Here is a 20,254-nt window from a genome sequence, read left to right on the forward strand (position 1 = left end):
CATTGCAACAATCAAACACTTTCACCTTTTCCCAGTCATTGCAACAATCAAACACTTTCACCTTTTCCCAGTCATTGCAACAATCACTTTCACCTTTTCCCAGTCATTTCGACAAACACTTTCACCTTTTCCCAGTCATTGCGACAATCACTTTCACCTTTTCCCAGTCATTGTGACAATCAAACACTTTCACCTTTTCCCAGTCATTGCGACAATCAAACACTTTCACCTTTTCCCAGTCATTGCAACAATCAAACACTTTCACCTTTGTTGTGTGTGTGTGTTTGAGGGGGGGAGTGCCACTTCTGCTGAGAACCTCTGCAGTAAATAATAGGAAGCTATCAAAAGTATTTTTCTCCCCTCAACTCTTTGAGAAACTGGAATAAAAAGAGAAAAGCGTAATGTTACATGCTCTCATATTTCCAATCCCCAGAATCAATACTGCTAACATTTTGTCTTACTTCAAATCTTATTTGTAAAATAAAAAATTAATAGCCCTGTGATGTGATATAATATATATTTGGTCTTAGTCCCAGGTTCTTGGCACAGAGCCTCTAAGACCTTTGGGAATCTGCAGAGTGATGTGTCTTTATTTGCTAGTGAGTACTCGTGGTGAGCCCCTAAATCATTTCAGGATGGAAGCTGGTTGCCAGAGGAAACAGACAAGACAGATTAGAAGGCTCGAACTTTCAGCCCTACTCTTTTGATCTCCTGGGAGGGGAGAGCTGCTAGAGACTGAGTTAATCATCAGATGACTAATGATTCAATCATGCCTATATAATGGAACCTCCATTAAAACTCTTTTAACAGTGGGGTTCAGAGAGCTCCTGGATTTAACATACTGAGGTGCTGATAGCGTGTTGTGCCCTAGGCATCTCTCCCATTTAGCTGTTCCTGACTGGTATCTTTTATAATAAACTGGTAATAATAGTTTCTCCGAGTTCAGTTATATAAGCCATCATAGCAAACTGTCCGGAGAAGGCAATGGCACCCCACTCCAGTACTCTTGCCTGGAAAATCCCATGGATGGAGGAGCCTGGTGGGCTGCAGTCCATGGGGTCGCCAAGAGTCAGGCACGACTGAGCGACTTCACTTTCACTTTTTACTGTCACACATTGGAGAAGGAAATGGCAACCCACTCCAGTGTTCTTGCCTGGAGAATCCCAGGGACGGGGGAGCCTGGTGGGCTGCCGTCTATGGGGTCGCACAAAGTCGGACACGACTGAAGCGACTTTGCAGCAGCAGCAGCAGCAAACTGTCAAGCCTGAGCAGGAGTCATGGGAATGGATCTATAGCTGTCAGGCAAAAGTGGGTAATCTGGAGACCCACTACTTGTGAATGATATCTCAAGTTGGGGGTAGTCTTCTGGGATTGAGGCCCTTAACCTGTGGTGTCTGTGTTAACTCCAGGTAACTTAGTGGCAGAATTGAACTAAGGACAGTGTCTGGTGAGTTGGAACATTGATTGGTGTGGGAAAAACGTATCTGGTGTTCAAAGTTTTGTGAACAGAGGAAACAGTTTCCATCTAAGGCCTCCTTCAGCCTCTACCCTGTTCCACATTACCTCACCCCCAATATAATGACTACTGTTGTCCTTACAATCCATTTTTTATACTTTACAACCACTTATGTATCCATAACAACAGAGACTATGGGTTTCCTCATGGGTTTGTGATATATCTTCTCATATTCAATTTCTCATATATATATATGTGTGTGTGTGTGTATATATATATAGATAGATAGATAGATAGATAGATCTGTGTCTGAGTTTATTTTTCTATGCCATTGGTCTGTTTGTCTGCTCCTGTACTAATACCACAACACTTAATTACTATTAGCTTTCTATAGTGTCTTGGTATCTGGTAGCCCCAACCCATCTTCTTTCTTTTCAAAATTGTCTTAGCTCTCTGTGCTTTTAAAGATTTTTTTTTAAGAGAAAAGGTGGTGTATTCTATAGATATTTGGCCCAGCATGGGAGGGTAAAGGGTCAGAGAAACCTTTTTGGAAAAAGGATACTGTAAGATGGAAAGGAGGTTCCATTTAAAGAGAAAGCATGAACAAGCATGGAGACAAGAAACAACGTGCAACCACACAAGGGGTTTGATGTTACGAGAACCTAAAGGGTGAGGTAGGAACGTAAAGGTGGGTCAAATCTGAAGGACCTGAGGATGCACCATACTAAGGAGTTTGGACTTGACCATATAGGTGAGGGCTTCTTTAACTCACTTGGCTGTGATGGGTCTCAGTTGTGGCATGCAAGATCTTCAATCTCTGTTGCAGTATGTGGGATCTTTCGTTGTAGCATAAGGGATCTAGTTCCCTGACCAGGGATGGAACCTGGGCCCTCTGCATTGGGAGCGTGGCGTCTTAGCCACTGGACCACCAGGGAAGTACCCGAGTCAGCGATTCTTAACCTGATGTCTATGGTTGAGCTTCAAAGAGATCTGAAGCAGGAGAATGCCATGATCTCCCTTTGTTGCCAATATAGATCTAATTATCAGATAACAATGCAGCAAATCTGATGAGGTAAAGATTGGAACTATGAACTAAAAATCTGCAAAAGTGTAAGCAAGAAATGACAAGGGTAGAACTGACCAAATGGATGTTTAAATGGTAAAAATTAGTAAGACAATTACTTGGTTGGCAGTAGGATACAGGGAATAATGTAATAAAACCCCTATATTCCTGACTTAGATGATAGTTGAAAATAAGGGGGAAAAAAACACGAGTAGGTCCTGGCGATACGAAGAAATGCTTAGTTGTAGACATGTTATGTAAGAGATTCAAGTGGATATAGCAAGCAGCTGGTTGTTATCTGAAGCTCAAAAGGTAAGCCTGGAAGATGCAGGTGTGGAGGGCAGCAGCAGGTTTGAATAGGTGACACTTCTTGTCATGTACCAGAGTATTAAACTTAATATGAAATCTCTCATTCAACTTCAAACCAGTCTTTTAAATTAGGAACTACCACTGAAGCACGCGTATCTACTGAGGAGGAGGAAGAGGGTGAATTAGATAACTAAGGGAACAAGGTCTGGGGCTAAGGGTAAGGCTGGAGGCAGGGGCGCTATTAAGAGGATTGGCTCTGGGTACAGGCTGGACAGGGAAGCCGATTCGGCCAAAAAGGAACAGATGGGAAGAAAAGAGAAGGAATCCACAGAGTTAAAGTCTTCAAGTCTTAAAACAGTGAAAATGAGAATGTAAGAAAGCTCCTCAGAAAGGACTACTTTTATTGGAAGTGGCATTGGGGAGCTGAGAGAACCATGATCCTACTATAGGCAAGTGAGAAGGCAGTGAAGTCCTTCATTAGCATGTCCAGAAAGGATGAGAGGAAAAGGGTTGAGGATAAAGGAAAGCTGAGTTTCTAAATCCTGGAACAGGGCTTTCAGGTGATAGGTTTAGGAACAGAGAGACAAAAGTCAGAGCAGTGTGTACACGAGAGCAAAGAGAGGACAGGTGTCAAATAATGGGGGTTATTTGGGCAATTACCGAGAATGACATGAACAAGCAAGTCTCAAAGCTCAAAATGAAATGGTAAGTCTCTCTTCATAGTTGGGTTTTACCTCAAATGCTGTTCTTTCATATCCTCTTTGCAAGAGAAATCGAACCTGATGCTTATACCCACTGTCCCTAAGGAGATAGACTGCATTACTATAGGCTGCCCAGAAGTCCTTCACATTTTTTAAGAACTATCCCTCTTCTACTTCATGCAATTTTGATACAGCTACTAAACAAGAGCCTCTGCCTCCCTTGACACGTGTGGCCATGCTGACCACAGAACCCCATTACTTGGACATAATAACTGGTCCAGAAATGGCCCCTGACCGAAAAAGAGCTTTGGTCTTTACAGAGTCTTCTCAGGGGATTTATACAGGTGCTGGGGCAGTCTTTTCATTGAGATCATGAGAGTTGAGATTACTATTCCTAGAACTAGTTAATAGGCAGAGCCCAAGATATGGAACTCTAATCCGTGACTAGAAAATGGGTAGTCAAGGTCCCACCTCTGTGGTCCACACCCTATTCAAGTAAACAAAAGCACCAAGACACAGATATGGCAAAGTATTTAATGTCTATAGGTGTGCCTCACCCTCCCATTCCTGTTTTGATTTGATAGCCTCTCCAAACTGGCTGCACCACAGAAAACATGGGCATTTTCCACAGAGCAGAGTTTGAAAGCCAGTAAGGCCCTGGTCCTCTTGACTCAGAAACGATTGCAGGTGCAGTCTTTCCACAGCATGCCTCAGGCCTCTCTGCTCAAGGAAAAAAGCCCCCCAGTTCTATAGGGCTCCTGAGGTCTTCTGTTCTTCTGCAGCCTGGCGCCGGGAGCTGCGCCGCTGGAAATAGTGGTAGGCTCGGACACTGCAGAGGTAACCCCCGTACACAGTGAGGAGCATCATGGAGGTGGAGAAGGTCTTGTAGCCAATGTCAGCTAGTTGCTTGGCAGTTGGCATGTTGTCCCCTATAAAGACAGACTGGATTTAGACCCAAGGATAAGGCCTCATCTGCCCAGCCCCCTCCCCTGCTTATCTGGCTGCACTGTATTCTGAATAGCTGCCACTCACATGTCAAAGTTTGGTAGCTCAGCTGGTAAAGAATCCACCTGCAATGCAGGAGACCCCAGTTCAATTCCTGGGTTGGGAAGATCCCCTGGGGAAGGGATAGGCTACTCACTCCAGTATTCTTGGGCTTCCCTGGTGGCTCAGCTGGTAAAGAATCTGCCTGCAATGTGGGAGACCTGGGTTCAATCCTTGGGTTGGGAAGATCCCATGGAGGAGGGCATGACAATCCACTCCAATATCCTTGCCTGGAGAATCCCCATGGACAGAGGAGCCTGACGGGTTACAGTCCATGGGGTCAAAAAGAGTAGGACACGACTGAGCAATTAAGCACAGCACATACTGGAAGATATTGTTGGGAACTCTTAAGATTCAAAAGGGCAAACAAAGTCTGCATACAAGGTACAGAAACATAGCTCAAACCAGGTGTATATGAATGACATCACAGCTAACACTTGACCCTCCACGTTTATGGAATGAAGCGACTGGTATGGACCACCTAGAAATGTTCTTAATTGGTGTATTACTTTAGGCACACATCAGTTTTTCTGGCCAGAAAGGAATTAATGGAAATAGCCAGAGATTAAATATTAGCAGTATATTATTCTGTCATAGGAGCCTTCTGGGCAATATCCAATTTGTTTTCCCATAAAATCATCTTATTTATGGCTCAGATTCCCAGGTTGGTCTTCAAGCATCTGTTAAAGCCATAGTATCCTTGAAATAGTGCCAATAGTATGTTTATATTGTTTCAATTAGACATAACCTTCTACAGCATTAATTCTAAGTTTCAAACATAAAACCAAGAACCTATCCCAAGGGCTAAAAACAAACTTACTGAGGCCCCAGCAAATGTTAACTCACATGTGCTTCAGATAAATTACTTCTAATTTGTGTTCCCTGGATAGTCTGAGCTAGGGAACAAGAGAAAGAATCTCTCATCTTGAACAAAATGTTCCTCAATCTGGGACTCTGCTGAGAGAATTAAAACTCTGACTGCAGTTAGTGAGAATAGGTTTCTTAAAAGTAAAGAATTTGAAAGAAGAGAAGTTCAGAATTAGCTGGTTGAGGGGATCTCGAGTAGGGTAAGATGTCTAATTACTTTCCAAAGTAAGTCCCATGAGTTGAATACTGCCTTTGAGCCAGTCCTTGAGGGTGGATCCCAATGCTGAGCTGAGGCACAGCTTCCTTGAATCATAATTCCAAGTGGCTATTGAAAGTAACATTAAATAATGTCAGAGGAAGAAAACCAAATGGCACAGGGGCAAGATAAGAAAGGGATGTTTTCAGGTTATTTGAAGTTTGAAAGGCCTCTAAGCTGTGAGACAGAAACACACACACACAGGTTATTTGAAGTTTGAAAGGCCTCTAAGCTGTGAGACAGAAACACACACACACACACACACACACACACACAGGTTATTTGAAGTTTGAAAGGCCTCTAAGCTGTGAGACAGAAACACACACACACACAGGTTATTTGAAGTTTGAAAGGCCTCTAAGCTGTGAGATAGACAGATACACACATACACACACACACACACACACACACACACACACACACAGCAGGACACTAAGGTAATAAGCTCCCAGTTGGCAGCCTTCAAACTCCAAACTTATTCTTTCTCATCCTATCCCCCATTATCCTGGCCAGACACTAACCACCTCTTCTCAGAGCTGGAGGAAGAAGGCTGGAAATAGGATGGTAGATCTTGCCTAGAAGAGTGATAGAAGATCTACTGATGAAAATTTTCTAGAATCTCTTCTCCTGTCTAATCCAACTTGAGATTTCTATTTTCAAATTAACAAAAACTCTTCAGACCCTGAGCTAAAGCAGGGCAGTAGTAAAGGAGAACACAGATGAAGAAATTATTCTGGAAGTAGAACAAGGCTTATTAATTGGATGGGCTAGGGCAAGGTTGATGTATCTGCAAGTTAACAACTGAGGAAACTTTATGGAGTGGGATACTGTTAACAGAAAAGAGAAGAAACAGGTGTGTCTATATGTGTGTATGGGGATGGTGGTGGAGGCAGGAAGCGTCAGCCAAGATCATGAATTGGACACGTTCAAGTTAAGATGCTTAACGCAAAATTCACATGATGATGTCTGCCAGACACGTGGATATACAAATATGGAACAAATCCTGGGAAAGAGGCTAGGCTACAGATACATATGGAAATAACAAGTGATACCAAATTAGAGGATAAAACCAAAGAGAGTGAAGTCAAGGGAACACCAGTTTGAAGAAAGAAAACAATTAGGGAAGGAAAACAGGTAGGAAATTCCAGAAACACGTGGAATGCTCTTTCATTTAACCATGACAATGGTTGAAAATCACTGCTCTATCAAGTTACTGCCACTAACAGAGGTATGCTTTATCTTTCGGGTATACTGGGCCAGAAGGAAAAAGGCCCATGAACCCCAACATGTCTATGCATTTTTCTAGGATAGAAACAGATGATTAGAAGGATCATAACCCCCTTTCACCCCAAAGATAAGAACCGATGTTGTGATTTGCTGGTTAAGGGAATGGCAATGATAAGAATAACACAAGGTCAAGTAAATTCTAGTTTTGTTTTGCTTACTGATAAGGAGATTTGAATGTTTTCAGAGAAGAAGTTCAATTCAGTCACTCAGTCGGATCCTACTCTTTGCGACCCCACAGACTGCTGCATGCCAGCCTTCCCTGTCCATCACCAACTCCCAGAGAAGAAAAGAAGAAACTGGTGGCTAAACTGAGTGAGGTTGGTGGGATGGAATAAGATCTAGGATGGCCCAGAAAAAGAGGAAATTAGAAGTCCAAGTAGAAGGATTAACCTTGAAAATGAAAATTTTTGAGGTTAGCAGGAGAACCTTCTCATCTATGGGGCATCGGGTTTCTCAATAAAGCTCAAGGGTCTGTTATGGGGTTAGACTGGTTTCAGAATAACAACAAAAAGAAAACAAGAACCATAATGAAAAATGACACAAGGGTGTAATCTATAAAAACGTTTTCAAATTGTGGCTCTTTTTTCTTTTTCTGCCCCCTGAACACGGGAGAACCTCAAAGCTCAGATCTCTCTCCTCTGGAAAACTCATTTCCTCAAATGGGTCCATGCACCTTAGCTTAGATTTACTACTCACTTATCTACCTTTCACTCGGGCTATGTATGAAGGCTGCAGAGAAGGTGGCTTCTGTCCCAAAGGAGTTTATGGTTTGATGCGGATAAGCTGTGCATCCCAAATTCTGTTAGACAAAGTAGAAGACAGCAGTGACTAGAAAAAAAGAGGCATTTTGAGACTTCAGTGACAAAGCGAGGGCTCAAGAAAAGTTAGCAGAAAGGTGGAGACGGGCGGGCAGCAGTCGTTAGAAGGATTGCGAGGATTTACGTCAGTGAAGAGGGAGGGAGAGATATCCCAGGAATTGAAAGCAGCAAAGGAGTGGAGCCAGTTAATCGATAAACAGGAACGGGTGCCCGGGAAAGCTGCATTTCAGGGCACAGCGGACTACAAGATGAGAAAGGGTCAGAGTTACTAGAGTCAGAGCGTGAAGGACAAAACGCGCGGTGGAGTCAAGGCCTGACAGAAACCTACGGCCGCGAGGAGGATGCTGGGCTGGAAGCAGCGCACGATACGCGGTAAACCTCAAGGACACCGAAGACTGGGCATGCGAGGATGCGGTAAGCAAAGGCCGGCCCCAGCGGGAGCGCCTCAGCACACCGGAGGCCCGGGCTCCGGCCTGATTCAGGGCGTACCTGGATGCTGCTGCTCCCTGCCGTCCGACCGAGGCCTCCAGCCTGCGCGACCTCAGAGCGTAGACGGAAGCGGCACCCGGGACCAGAACGAGTAAGAATAGTGGCCCAGGAACAACACTGAATGCTGAGGCGCTATTGGTGCCGAACACCACCCTTTCTCCCGCCCCCTCGCCCCGCTTACCCTCTAGAATTTGGCTCCCGACGAGGGTAGAGCCCTGCGCGTCGGACGCAGCATAAACCCGCCCATGAAGGCGGGAGCCCGCGCCGGTGGCAGCTCTGATTGGTTGCCGCCTTTGAACTTCCGACTTCCGGGTCAGGCGCCTTTAGTACGCATCCTCAGACGAGTCTTCCTCTCGGAGAGGCCTGTTGATTTCTGGGGGTTGTAGTCATTCTTCACTGAGAAAAGGTCTTTGGCGACCCAAGTTCTGTAACCAGAACTTTTAGGATAATCAGTCACGAGAGAAAAGGCGATCTTTCTCTCCAACTCTGAGGAAACCAGCCAATCCTCAGCCTGTGGCACAGTGACGTCTCCGGTAGCTAGGTAGGTTCTCTCGGAGTCAGCCCTCTGAAGGGGACTGTGCGCCCCCTACAGATTGGAGCTGCCCTCTTCCCCGCCGCCGGCCCTTAAGCCCAGCTCAGGTAGGAATCCGACCCGCACCGCGAGGCCTGGGCCGCCCAGGACTGCGGCCGGTGTAGCCATGGGCACGGAGTGGGCGCAAGGGTCGCATTTCCGTAATGTTTCTGTCCCATATGTGACCTCCCCGCTTGCAGGCGGCGTGATATAGCCCCAAAGCGCCTGGAAAGGATTGGGGGGGATGCCACTTGGGGAAAGCGGGACTGCGTGGGCACCCCAGCAAGGGGCCGGGAGTGGCTAGGACAATCGAGGAAAGATTTCTTTTTTCCTTTTTCCCGTGGCATGATTGCAAACATACGCATGTAGTGATGCACACTGCACATGCACCGCCACGTGCAGTTAAGTGTCCTTCCCCAACTTGTTTCTGGAAAAACCAAATCGGTTTTTGGATAGGCAAATAGGCCTGATTCAGAAGCCTCAGATTCAGTTAATGGTGAACAAAAATAAGCAAAGGTTTCTGACTCTCCAAGAGGGTCGCAGCTGCAGCCTAGGGAAGGAGCTGTCATTTTGCCCTGACTTTGACCTCCTAGAGAGGCAGTTTCTGGATCCAGTCAGCACCAGACCTGGGCCCAGCCTCACTGCCTGACCCAGGAAGCTCTGCCCTTCACTGGTGAGGGTGACTCCTCTTCTCAAGCACCTGCCTGGTTTGTCCAGGAGTAAGGGAAGATTAACTTAATGCTGGCCAGAGCCAGTGTGCCAGGCACTGCCACACAGGAAGCTGAGACCCTCTGCTGGACGTGACAGGAGCCCTTGGGCTCTATTTATAGCCAGGGGCTCAAACTGCTGACCTGTGACATTCCCCTGCTGCCTCATTCCAGCCTGGAGCAAGGCCACTGCCAAGCACAGACCTCTCCTTCCTCCTCTCACCCCAGGGGGTAGTGTGGTTTGACTGTTTTTCCTCCTCCATGAATTTCCCAGCTCCTGAGGTGCTAGGGAAGTCAATACTGCATGAGAAGGCCTTCCGGTGACAAAGGAGAGCTGACCTTGGAGTGTCAGGACCACCAAGATGGGGACCTGCTCGTCCTCCCTTACCCACTCTTTGGCCCTTTGGCCTCCAAGTACAGGTGCTGATTAGCTGCTCTGGCTGTTCTAGGGGTAGCTGAGAATTGGGTATAGGGTTTAGGAGGAGGTAAGGATCCAAGATGTCTTGGGGAGACAGCAGCAGGAGGGACTCAGCTGACACCTCCCCCCACTAGAGCTCCCAAGAAGGGAGGCAGGGCAGTTACAAAGGTCAAAGGGAGCAGGGTGATCTGAGTTTGCTATGAAAAGGTGTAGCTCTGTCAGCAGATTAAGTTCCTGCTCCCCAAAGAGGGTACTGGCGGGGAGGGTGAGAGAGGCTTGGAAAGGTCACGCATGGTAGGGAGAAGCTGGCAAAGAACTAGGGACCGGGAAGTCCCGAGGGAGAATGACAAGCCCCATGGCCAGAGATGCCAGCGTGGCAGCAACCCTGGTGCCAGGGCAGCCTGGGGGAGGGGGAAAGGGGAGATGACCAGAGCTTTCTGAGGACGCAGATGTTGCTAGGAGAAGCTAGAAGGCGGTTGTTTGAGATCTTTGTATTTTGTGAACAAACACTGAGAGATCCATTGATGCCCTGTGGGGCCTGGCAGAGGTCAGAGCAAAGGGGTCCCTGGCGCCATGTCAGCTCAAAAGCCCAGACTCCTCCCTGCAGCCCTTGCCTCATCCCTCTTGTAGCTGAGGCATGGGGACAAGAATTCTGGTCTATGTGAGGCAGCACGAAGCAGCCCTTGCCTTGCCTCCCTTTCCCTCCCCTCCTCCCCCGACAGGCCCAAAGCAGGCCACTCTGGGGCTGATTCTGCCCCTCTCACAGGACAGGGAGAAAGCTCCCCATTTGGAGAGGGACTAGGCAACTCCATTTCTGGTGAGATGTGATGGCCGAGAGGTTGTGGGCTGCTTCAGGATCTCCAGGCAGGAACCCGGGCCCTCAGCCTCCTGTCACTCAGTGAAAAGCTGAAAAGACGCTGCTCCGTGGGGAGTCCCGGAGCTCCTGGTGGCCAGGCACTCCAAGCTTCTGCCTGTCTCCATTGATAAAGAGGCTGCCTGGCCTGGGCCTCAGGCCTGCTCACACATGTTCTGGATGATTCTGCAGGCAGTGGATGAATTCCCCCACTGGCTGGTTCTCGTAGCATACCTTGTACACAGCTGTGAACAGAGGGAACCTAGAATGGGGAAGGACAGAGCCAGCTTGGCCTCCAGACAAGCCCCCAATCCTCCAGCCCCTAACCCTGTACTCCCTGCTTTCCCGCCTTCAAGCTCAAGCAGACCCTGGCTCTCAATTTCCAACTGCTGAGAATTTGAATTTCCTAGCCCTGGGTTTTAGGGTCAGGTTCTTATTGCCCGTCTCCCTATCATATTGAACTTGCCTGCATGATTTCCTGGCATCAACTTTCTGTTCCAACTTGGCAAGCCACTTAACCTCTCTGATCCTCACTATCATCAGCTGTAAAAGGGAGTCAGTATAACAAAGTAGTGAAGAAGTGATTATGAGTTATGTGAAGGTGCTCAGTAAATGCCAGTTTCCTTCTTCCCAGGCTGCTCCTTTTACCAGGAGGCTTTACCTGACCAGTCATGAGCTGATCTTTTGAGCTTGTTTCGAATTCTCTTGCTCTATGATTCTTTCTCAAATCAACAGAGCTCTGCTCTGATCAGTTCATCACCCCCACTGTCTCTGTGCTCCCTGAAAAGAAGACTGTCCTTTTCTGCACACCTCACCACCCAGGACAGTATTTGGAGACAGAAGGGATGGCCTCAAAGAAGTGGCTTAGACTGAGGGTGATGGACAGAGAGGCAGGACAGTCACAGAAGCTTATTCCTGTCCACTCACATAGCAGAGGACAGCAGAAGGCCATGTAAAAGGTCCTAGCAATGTGGTATAAAGAGCACTAGACTGGAAAGAATTCAAAGACAATGCACTAGCTGGGGACAGTGGGCCCACTAGACCCTCTCCAGGCTCTTGGCTCTGTCTGCAAACATAAGAAAACCTTTCCCTCTCTGCCTACTTCACATTGGGCAGTGAGGAGGGTTCAGGAAGATGATGAACGGGGAGAGCACTTCTGGCCATGGTTCCCTCAAGAGTGAGGCTGGGCCCGACACTTACTTGTCCACCATGCCTTTGTGCTGGAGGATACTGTGCAGTTCCCGGGCTGTCTGGGGCCCCTGCAGCTTCTGTCCATTCAGCATCTCTTTCTCCAGCTGCTCAATGGACTGTGAAAAAAATAGGACGGGCAGATGGAAATGGGAGAAGGGAGTTGTCAGCGTGAGATGGAGAGACTGGGGCTCTGGCAGGAGGTGGGTCTTAAGAGGAAAGAAATGGGAATGTTCACAACAATCTTAATGTTTGTGCTCAAGAGATGCCACAAGCCAGGTTCCTCTGCCTTAACACCTACAGGGCCCACCCTCCCTGCTCCATTCTCCCTAGGGCCCACCTTTCCTGTGCGGGCGAAGGCCTCGGCCACCTTCCGGTTCCGCCCTCCGTAGCAGGTAGTGATGAGGTCAGCAACACCGCAGCTCTCCAAGAAGGTGGCAGAGGACACGGAGCCACTGCAGAAGAGCTTGGCGAAGGCGATCATCTCCATGAGTCCCAGTCGGATCACAGCTGCCTTGGTGTTGTCGCCAAAGCCCAGGCCATCACAGAAGCCAGCCCCAACGGCCACTATATTCTTTGAAGAGTGGAGTCATGGGTGAGAAAGGATCCCTCCCGCAGGCCCCACTTGGGACCCTCAGCACTTGCCTCCTGCTTCTTCCATCAGCCATGACATGCCCCCTTCCTTCATAATGAAGGAAGGTGGGTGGGCTCCTCAACTCCTTCCACTCTTGGTTTCCCCCCTTGCCACTCCCTTCTTTTAGCCTGGACTTGTGCTTCCTGGCTCCCCAGCCCTGCCCTATACTCCATCCTTGAGGACTTTCCCTGAAAACCAGTCTACCTGGCCCACCCATCCATGGCTGTTTTATGTCCCTGATAGTCATCCATAGCTCTGTCTGGGAGCCAGAGTTCTGGTCATCAGTCTGTCTGGGTGTCCTGGACATCTCATCTCCCGTTACCCTGGGTGCTCTACCAGGGCATCTCCTCTTCCCCACCAGACCAGCCCTTTGAGCCAGGGATAGGGTGTCCCACAAGGGGCTACAGAGGAAAGGAAGAAGGGAGCCCAGTGTCTGAAGTTAAGCGATTGCAGGCCTGAGTGATCCTGGCTTTGCTTCTGCAGTGCTTCCCATGTGTCCTGTACTCAGTGAGGATGGGGAGTGAGCACCTGGAGTCCCAGCAACGTTGTACAGCTAAGCTAGGCCTTCTTTCAGGACCTTCTCCCCACCCCATAGCTGCCTCTGTGCCCCTCTCACCTTTAAGGCCCCACAGATCTCTACTGTGTCCACCTCCTGCACCACCGTGATGCGGAAATTGGGTGTCTGCATCAACTCTTTCAGAAGCTGTCCATGAGCCTGGTTCTTGCTACCTAAATTGAGGAGGGGGTAGGGCTTTAAGAAAGGGCTCTTGACTCTTCTTCCCGCACCTGCCTGAAGCAGGACCTACAACTCTTTCCACAGGGGCGTCCAACCCCCCTCATCTCTAATGCTGGGGTCTTCTTCCTTCGCCTGCCTTCTGGGGAGAAGATGGCTAGGTGGGTGGGAAATAAAGCCTGGGGAGGGGATATAACTAGAGTTGCACTATGTATGTAGGTGGGTGGGGGTCTCACCAATGGTTGTCTCACAGAACTTCTCATCAGCCACCTCGTTGGCAATGTTGGCCCCCATCAGCACGCTCATGGGGATGCCAAGGCGCTCCCCAATCACTTCAGAGATGAGCTTCAGCCCCTTGGGGCCTTCGTCTACCCCCTGGGCACAGGATGGAGCTCAGGACAGGTGCCTTTTACCCCAACTGAGGGCTTCCCACCCAGAAATCCTGCCCCTTCCAAATTCACTGTGCGTCAGTGTCCCTCCCCAAAGGTCCTCCCCTAGTCCAGCGCAGCCAGAGCTTGCTGTGAGGAGAGCAGGTAGCATTTTCATGTGAAAATGAAAGCATCCCCAAATCCTCCTGCAACCTACTTCTCCGAGGTAATGTACCCCTCCACACCCCTGAACACCCCACCCCCGAGTACTCCAAACCAGCTTCCATCCCTTCTCAGCTCCTCAAACCAGCCTGCTTCTCATATCCCCTAGGCATCCCTCGTACATCTAAATTCCCTAAGGCACCTACCTCCAGATTGACACTTTATCTACTCCCCAACCAACTTCCTCTTCCCAGTGGCCCCCGGCATCTGCTTCCCCAGCCTCCCCAAAGCGAACTCTTCTCCTCTCTTCAGAAAATCCCTGGCCTACTTGTGCAGTTTTCTGTCTCACTTCACCAACCCTGAGCCCCACAGCAGGTGGCTGTACCCCCTTCCACAGGAAGGTGTCTCTGGCACCTTAATAAGAGACACGCCAATGGTGTCGGCCTTCAGGTGGCCCTTGAGCTGATCACAGATCTTGCCGATGAACTGATGGGGCACCACAAAGATCAGGATGTCGGCATCCGCTGCAGCCTGGACCACATCAGGGACAGCCACCTGTGGGGGTGACCAGTACTCATGGGCCTGCCAGACTGCTTCTAGCCCCTGTGGAGCCCCATTCGGGAGATCTAGGAGCCAGAGTGAGGCTGGTGGGGAAGAAGGACGGGTAGTTTGGGGGTTGAATCTGGAAGGGCTGAACCTGGAGGAGCAAGACACTCTATTCTCTCCCTCTCACCATTATTTCTTCTACACTTCAGCTGTCCTGGACTCTTGAGAACTCCTGGAAACCTCCTCCCAGCCCTCTCCTAACCCTTGGCTGTGGGACAGTGAGATCTGGGCTTGGCAGGAGGAAGAGGACAAGTAAGATTTCATCACCCTGCTCCTTAGGGCCCCCAGCTAGGAATGGAGAGCCCCAGTCTTCCTGCTCTCTTCCCTGCTCGCCCTTTCTAGGTGGGGAGTAAGCCACATGGATTTGACCAAAGACCTTAAGTCCAAGGAGCAGTCTCCATGTCTGCTAATCACCCAGTGAATGAGTAACAGGATTAGAGCCCGAGGCAGGCACTACCCGAACCCCAAGTCTGGGAACCAAAGAACCTGCCTTTGGTTGTCATGGAGACCAACTTCCTCATCTTTTCCCCCTCCCTTTCCTCCTGGGAGCCCACCGGGCAAAGTGGAGATGCAGGGGTATGCACTCGGGTTGTCCTCAGTCCCAGAGTGCTCTGGGAGCTGTGCACGAGGGTACCCTGTGCCTGGAGGAGCCCTCCTGAGATGCTTCTCAAGTCCAGTGGCACATGAAACGGCCCTCGCCTGGCAGGAAGCACCCCCTCCGCTTCCCTCTCCCTTTCTACGGGGTGTTGGGGCTCACCACATTGGGGGGCAGCTTGTGCCCTGGCAGGTATTTGACATTCTCGTGCTGTGTGTTGATGATCTCTGTCAGCTTTCTGCCCCCGATGTCTTCCTCAAACACCCACATGGTCACCCGTGGGTCAAAGTGTGCCAGCTGGGCTGCATTGCCACCCACAATCTTGGCGATGGCTGAGCCCCTGGCGGGAGCGGGGAGCACAGAAATTGGAGGAGTGAGGCAGGAACAGTGGCAGGGGAGGGGACAGTGCTCCACCTCAGGATATCACAGTATCCACTGGATTATTTACTTGCCACCTCCCTTGTCACCCCTTCCCCTATGACACCGTGTCTCTAATAAGCAGGCAATAGAAAGGAGACTCAGTCTCCCTGACACTGCTGCTTGAGAAGGGGGCCAGCTCTCTGATCTCCCAACACTGCCCCCCCCCCCAACCCTACCCCTGCCACCCATGCAGCTTTTCAGGCAGGGAGTCCTCTGGAGGCTCCCTTCCTGTGGGGGAAGGTACAGGTGCCACTGCCGAGAGGCAAGGGCCAGGAGGGGTCGGGGTGCCCTCTGTCCTGGTGGGGTAGGCAAGAGACAGCAGCGGGAGCTGGAGCACTTCCTGCTCACCAAGCCTCCCTCCCTGACTTCCGAAGACTTGAGGGAGCCCCCCTGCCCTCCAACACACTCCTTGACAGAGCTGCTTACCAGTTGCCAGAGCCTACAATGCAGACTTTCTTGCCGGTCATGGTGCTGCTTCTCTGCCTGAGCCGCCAGCTGGGTGCCACTCTCCCCAGCTCCCCTGCTGGCTGGGAGTATATAACTCCAACACACGTGGGTGCAGCCAAGCCCCGCCCTCCAGGGGAGGGAAGGCGGGCACCCAGGGAGACAGAGTCTGGCAGGGCCAGGGAAAGGGGGGGAAAGGAGAGAGACAGGTGGGGAACAGGAATGGGGCACAGACCAGGCCCGCTTTTCCTCTTCGGTTTGCCAGCTGACGGTGCTGGCAGGCTTCTTCCCTTGGCTCCAGCCCAGGTCCTCACCCCCCTCCCTCCCCACAATGGGCTCATCTTGAGGTCTGCCAAGAGCAAGCCCAGATAAGGAACAAGTGACCAGTCTCCTGCACTCGCTTCTGTCCCCTAGCCCTGGAATAAGCTGTATTCAGTCCTAGCAGCAGACACAGGCATGCTTGGTTTTCCAAGGTAGAATTGTCCCATGTGATCTCCCAGGACCCCCAAAACTGCTCTGCAGGTTTATCCTCTGGCAGCGATGGGCCATGTGTCACTGGTCCCACTCCAGCTCCACTGCAGCGCTGGCGTGAGTAAGGTGGGGGGTGTGAGCCCCTTTATGCAAGGCGAGGCCACACAGAAGGCGAGGGGAGGGCCTGCTTTGGGGCAGCCGAAGGATAAGACGACCCCGCTAGCCTGAGAAACAGAACCCATCAGTGGGCCTCTCCTCACCTGAATGCCTTCCAGAAAGGAGGGCTGCTGCTGCTGCTAAGTCGCTTCAGTCGTGTCCGACTCTGTGCGACCCCATAGACGGCAGCCCATCAGGCTCCCCCGTCCCTGGGATTTCTCCAGGCAAGAACACTGGAGTGGGTTGCCATTTCCTTCTCCATTGCATGAAAGAGAAAAGTGAAAGTGAAGTCGATCAGTCGTGTCCGACTCCCAGCGACCCCATGGACTGCAGCCCACCTGACTCCTCTGTCCATGGATTTTCCAGGCAAGAGTACTGGAGAGAAAGGAGGGCAGGAAGGGTTAAAGTTGGACGCAAAGTGGTCCACAAGTCTTTTGCAGACTCTGGGCTTGAGGAGGACAGGAGAAGGAAGGCAGCCCAAGTGTTCACTGTCCTTGAGAGGCACTGAGCTTCCTTCACTTCTCTCTTGGGTTTCCCAGCTACTACCATGCCAGGGGCTCCTTCAGATTAGTGGCTATTTTGCAGAAGCCAGAAAGGGGAGGGAGGCAGGACCTGGGGCAGCTGTGACCTCTGTAGAGCCTTGTGGTCTCAGATGCTGTAACTGAGTGGGGTGTGTGCTTTTGGGAGGAGGGAGAATGCAAGGGGCACACTGAGTAGCTCGAGGCGCTTTGTTGCCCACAGCAACGTTTAAGCGGGAGCTTCGGTTTCTAGGCTGATGTGGAGAGCGGGGCAAAGGCCCCCAACGCTCCAGCTGTCTGTGCACCTTGGCCTGGAAGGCAGACACCACTGTGTGCTCACGTGCCGACCTCCTGGCTTGGCCGACTGCTGAGTGGGTGTTTCCGTCCCCCTGGGCTGTTGCTGGCCGCAAACTGTGATAAGCACTGGGCCAGAGGGGAGTCTGTGTGCAACCACTGAATCAGGGTCAGTGGCCCTGAGAGCAAGACTGGGGAGAAATGGTTTTCTAAGTTCTAGGGACTGCCTGGAAAAGCCCACCATACTCTGCTCCCATGGCCAGGGAGTTCCCTTACAGGGACATAAATGAAATCAGTAGCTGATTGTTTCTCTTAGGAAGAAAATTAAGCCTACTACAGAGCCAGCTTCCTGCAGATTACTGTTATTGCACTGGCATCGAGAAAAAGGCACCAGTGCCAGGCTGCCAGCTGGGAGCTCCGATTACGGGTGATGAAGAGAAAGAATGCTTCTGTCCCTGGCACATAGGATGAGAACCCCAAAGAATGGATGTTTATGCATAAAATAACCTCCTGTTTTTGCCTAACTGCTTCCATCTCTCATTTTGTCCCTACCATCATTTTTAGTAGTATGGAGACAAAGAATTTGTTCATTTATATAGGAATGAAGTGTGCAGAGATTCAGAATTGGCTTGTCACAGGAACTTATCTGTTACACAAGAGTTCTTTTCCCAAGAGCAAACTGTATTTGCTTGAAATTAATAATGGTTCATCAGCCATTCATTACACATGTAATTAGCCTGGGTGAAAACAGATGCCATTTCAATGTCCTTGACATCAATTTTTTCCACTTCAAGTTATCACCCACACACACTTCTCTCTGCTTTTCCTACTCAAGTCTGATAAACCCCCACATTCCAGACTGCGAACAGTGGTTGTATCCTTGCTGGGTTTGACTGCACATAGGCAATACTTGAGTATTCACATCCACGGAGGCAAAGGTTAACTTTTTAGTTACAGTTCTGAAATGTGATTGCCTTCGTCCTGAATCCTAAATTCCCTTCTTGGTTAGAACCAAGCTAGATAATGGCACAGAGGAAGAAAGGAAAGAGCCATCCGGTGGGAAGCAAGCCTATTATGACGGCGACAGAGGCAGAATTTCCCGCTTCTGCTACTGGGAACCAATCCTGAGGAGAGTGTTAGTTCTACCAGTGAGGGGTTGGCCATCTACAGTACAAGGATGATTGGAGAGCACGTCCATGCCAGTCTTAAGAACCAAAATCTTACTCAGGGTTGAGAAAGTGGACCCTTAGAGTGACAGGCACAGAGAAGACAAACATCTCCAGCCCTGATACAGCCCTGGCCCGTGTGCAGATGGGAGCCCTGAGCACTCGAGAGGCTCAGGGTCATCGAGTGTAAGGGATCACAGGTGCCCAAGGATAGTGCATTTGAGCCAGCGGGTGCCCTGGGGAGCGCAGAAGGGCAAGGAAGAGGATGGCAGTGCCACTGTCTTGTCAGAATGTTCCTTAACAGGAACTGAGGGCAGGACTCAGATGCAGTGATGAAGCCTGCTAATCTCAGCCAGCATCTGCCCTGCTTGGACCACTGGGGCTGACAGAACAAGCTCTAAGGTAAAACTTTGAGACCCATAGGGTAGAAACCTTATTTTCCACCACATCCCCAGTGCCTGGAACCACAGATGGCGCACAGCAGGTGCTCAATAAACACTTGTCAAATGAACAAACACCATGAGCATGGCTAATGGCACTGGGAACACTCAGGGAAGAGCTCTCCATCAGTACGGAGGGGGACCCACTCTTCAGAAGATTCTTTTATTAAAACTGGGTGACATCGATAAGGGGGCAGTACAAAAAAAATTTTGGTCCATGAAAAAAACATAATAATTCAGTTAATAAAAACAGTTATCTTCAACAGGGACACTGTAGGAGTGCTGAGCTTCCTTCTCATGGTTCCAGCCTCAGGGACAGAGGTTGTCCAGTGTCACTGTGGGGAGAACCTTTCAGGGAGGCGGGGATTAATAAGTGGAAGAAGATGAGGAGCGAGTCCTGCTGTACCCAGCGTGGAACAGGCAGGGACACAGGGCTGGGGGATGTGCTCGCAGGAGCCTGAGGAGGGGGTGGGGAAGCAGGGGCTTTGTCAGTTCTGCAGGTTTACAGCCCATGCCGAACGGAATTCCCCCTCTGTGCCCAGCTGTCTCCCACCCTGCTGTGTTGAGTCTGCGAGCCTGGGATATGCTAACTCGGGGGGTGATACAACCTGGAAGAATTTGAGGCTCTCCTGGAAAGATGCAAAACCATCTCAGTTCCAAGGGGCCAAGATCACACAACAAGGTCCTGCTGCTACCTGAGGGGTCTGAAGCTTTGAGGGCAGGGGCTGGGGAGTCACAATCCTGTGAGGCAGGGAGAGGGGAAGAGTCACAGACCCGAGTCAGAGCTCTCTCCAGCCCTAGGCGCTTTCACTCCTCAGTGCCCTAGCAGTCACCAGCGGGTGTCAACTGGGCAGACAAGGGACAGGAAGACAGGGGTGGCCCAGGGCTTTTACCCGTTTGATTGCAGGCCTGTTTCTCCAAGAAGGGATGGGGGAGGCAGGGCGGAGTGAATGAATGAATCACACCTCCACACTACAGCAGAAAGGAACAGCCTCCGCTGGCAATGACAGCACCCTAGGTGAGGTCCCCGGGGCTCTGACACGGAAAGGCAAGATTCCCCCACCCGAATGCCCTCAGTTGGGACAGACAGGAGGGAATCCTCAACAGCAGCTACAGGGAGTGTGCTGGGAGGGAGCAATACTACTAGAACAAACTCTAATACTGATGTGGACCCCCTGTAAGGGAGGAGAGAAGCACTGAGACAGCAGGCCCCTCTGGAG

At 50.3% G+C, this 20,254-nt stretch overlaps 2 protein-coding genes and 1 long non-coding RNA gene across 18 annotated transcripts; 1 reads left to right on the plus strand and 2 right to left on the minus strand.

The window, feature by feature from the left end:
- Nucleotides 1-4,049: 4,049 nt before the first annotated feature.
- On the minus strand, nucleotides 4,050-10,206 carry COX14 (cytochrome c oxidase assembly factor COX14). Of its 16 annotated transcripts, XM_059886776.1 has the most exons (6): nucleotides 8,291-8,355; nucleotides 7,688-7,811; nucleotides 5,658-5,765; nucleotides 4,671-4,718; nucleotides 4,562-4,599; nucleotides 4,050-4,471 (listed from the first exon to the last, which is right to left on the minus strand). In XM_059886776.1, the coding sequence occupies exon 6, from the start codon at nucleotides 4,448-4,450 to the stop codon at nucleotides 4,277-4,279; it is 174 nt and encodes a 57-aa protein (XP_059742759.1). In that variant the 5' UTR covers nucleotides 4,451-4,471; nucleotides 4,562-4,599; nucleotides 4,671-4,718; nucleotides 5,658-5,765; nucleotides 7,688-7,811; nucleotides 8,291-8,355; the 3' UTR covers nucleotides 4,050-4,276. The 16 variants fall into 16 exon arrangements, with proteins under 16 accessions (XP_059742759.1, XP_059742755.1, XP_059742757.1 ...); XM_059886772.1 differs by lacking the exon at nucleotides 5,658-5,765 and having other exon boundaries at nucleotides 4,050-4,458; nucleotides 7,688-7,782; XM_059886774.1 differs by lacking the exon at nucleotides 4,671-4,718 and having other exon boundaries at nucleotides 4,050-4,458.
- Nucleotides 10,207-10,464: 258 nt separating this feature from the next.
- Nucleotides 10,465-16,048, minus strand: GPD1 (glycerol-3-phosphate dehydrogenase 1). Its single transcript, NM_001035354.1, is given in 8 exon segments — nucleotides 10,465-11,101; nucleotides 12,040-12,146; nucleotides 12,368-12,601; nucleotides 13,278-13,390; nucleotides 13,631-13,769; nucleotides 14,339-14,479; nucleotides 15,288-15,465; nucleotides 15,972-16,048. Coding segments are annotated over 8 exon segments (1,050 nt in total). The 5' UTR covers nucleotides 16,013-16,048; the 3' UTR covers nucleotides 10,465-11,004.
- Nucleotides 12,572-13,771, plus strand: LOC104972400 (uncharacterized). Its single transcript, XR_009494489.1, has 2 exons — nucleotides 12,572-12,622; nucleotides 13,145-13,771. It is a non-coding gene; the product is annotated as an uncharacterized lncRNA (long non-coding RNA).
- Nucleotides 16,049-20,254: the final 4,206 nt, after the last annotated feature.

Source organism: Bos taurus, chromosome 5, assembly GCF_002263795.3.
Source record: "Bos taurus isolate L1 Dominette 01449 registration number 42190680 breed Hereford chromosome 5, ARS-UCD2.0, whole genome shotgun sequence".
NCBI classification, from domain to species: domain Eukaryota; kingdom Metazoa; phylum Chordata; class Mammalia; order Artiodactyla; family Bovidae; genus Bos; species Bos taurus.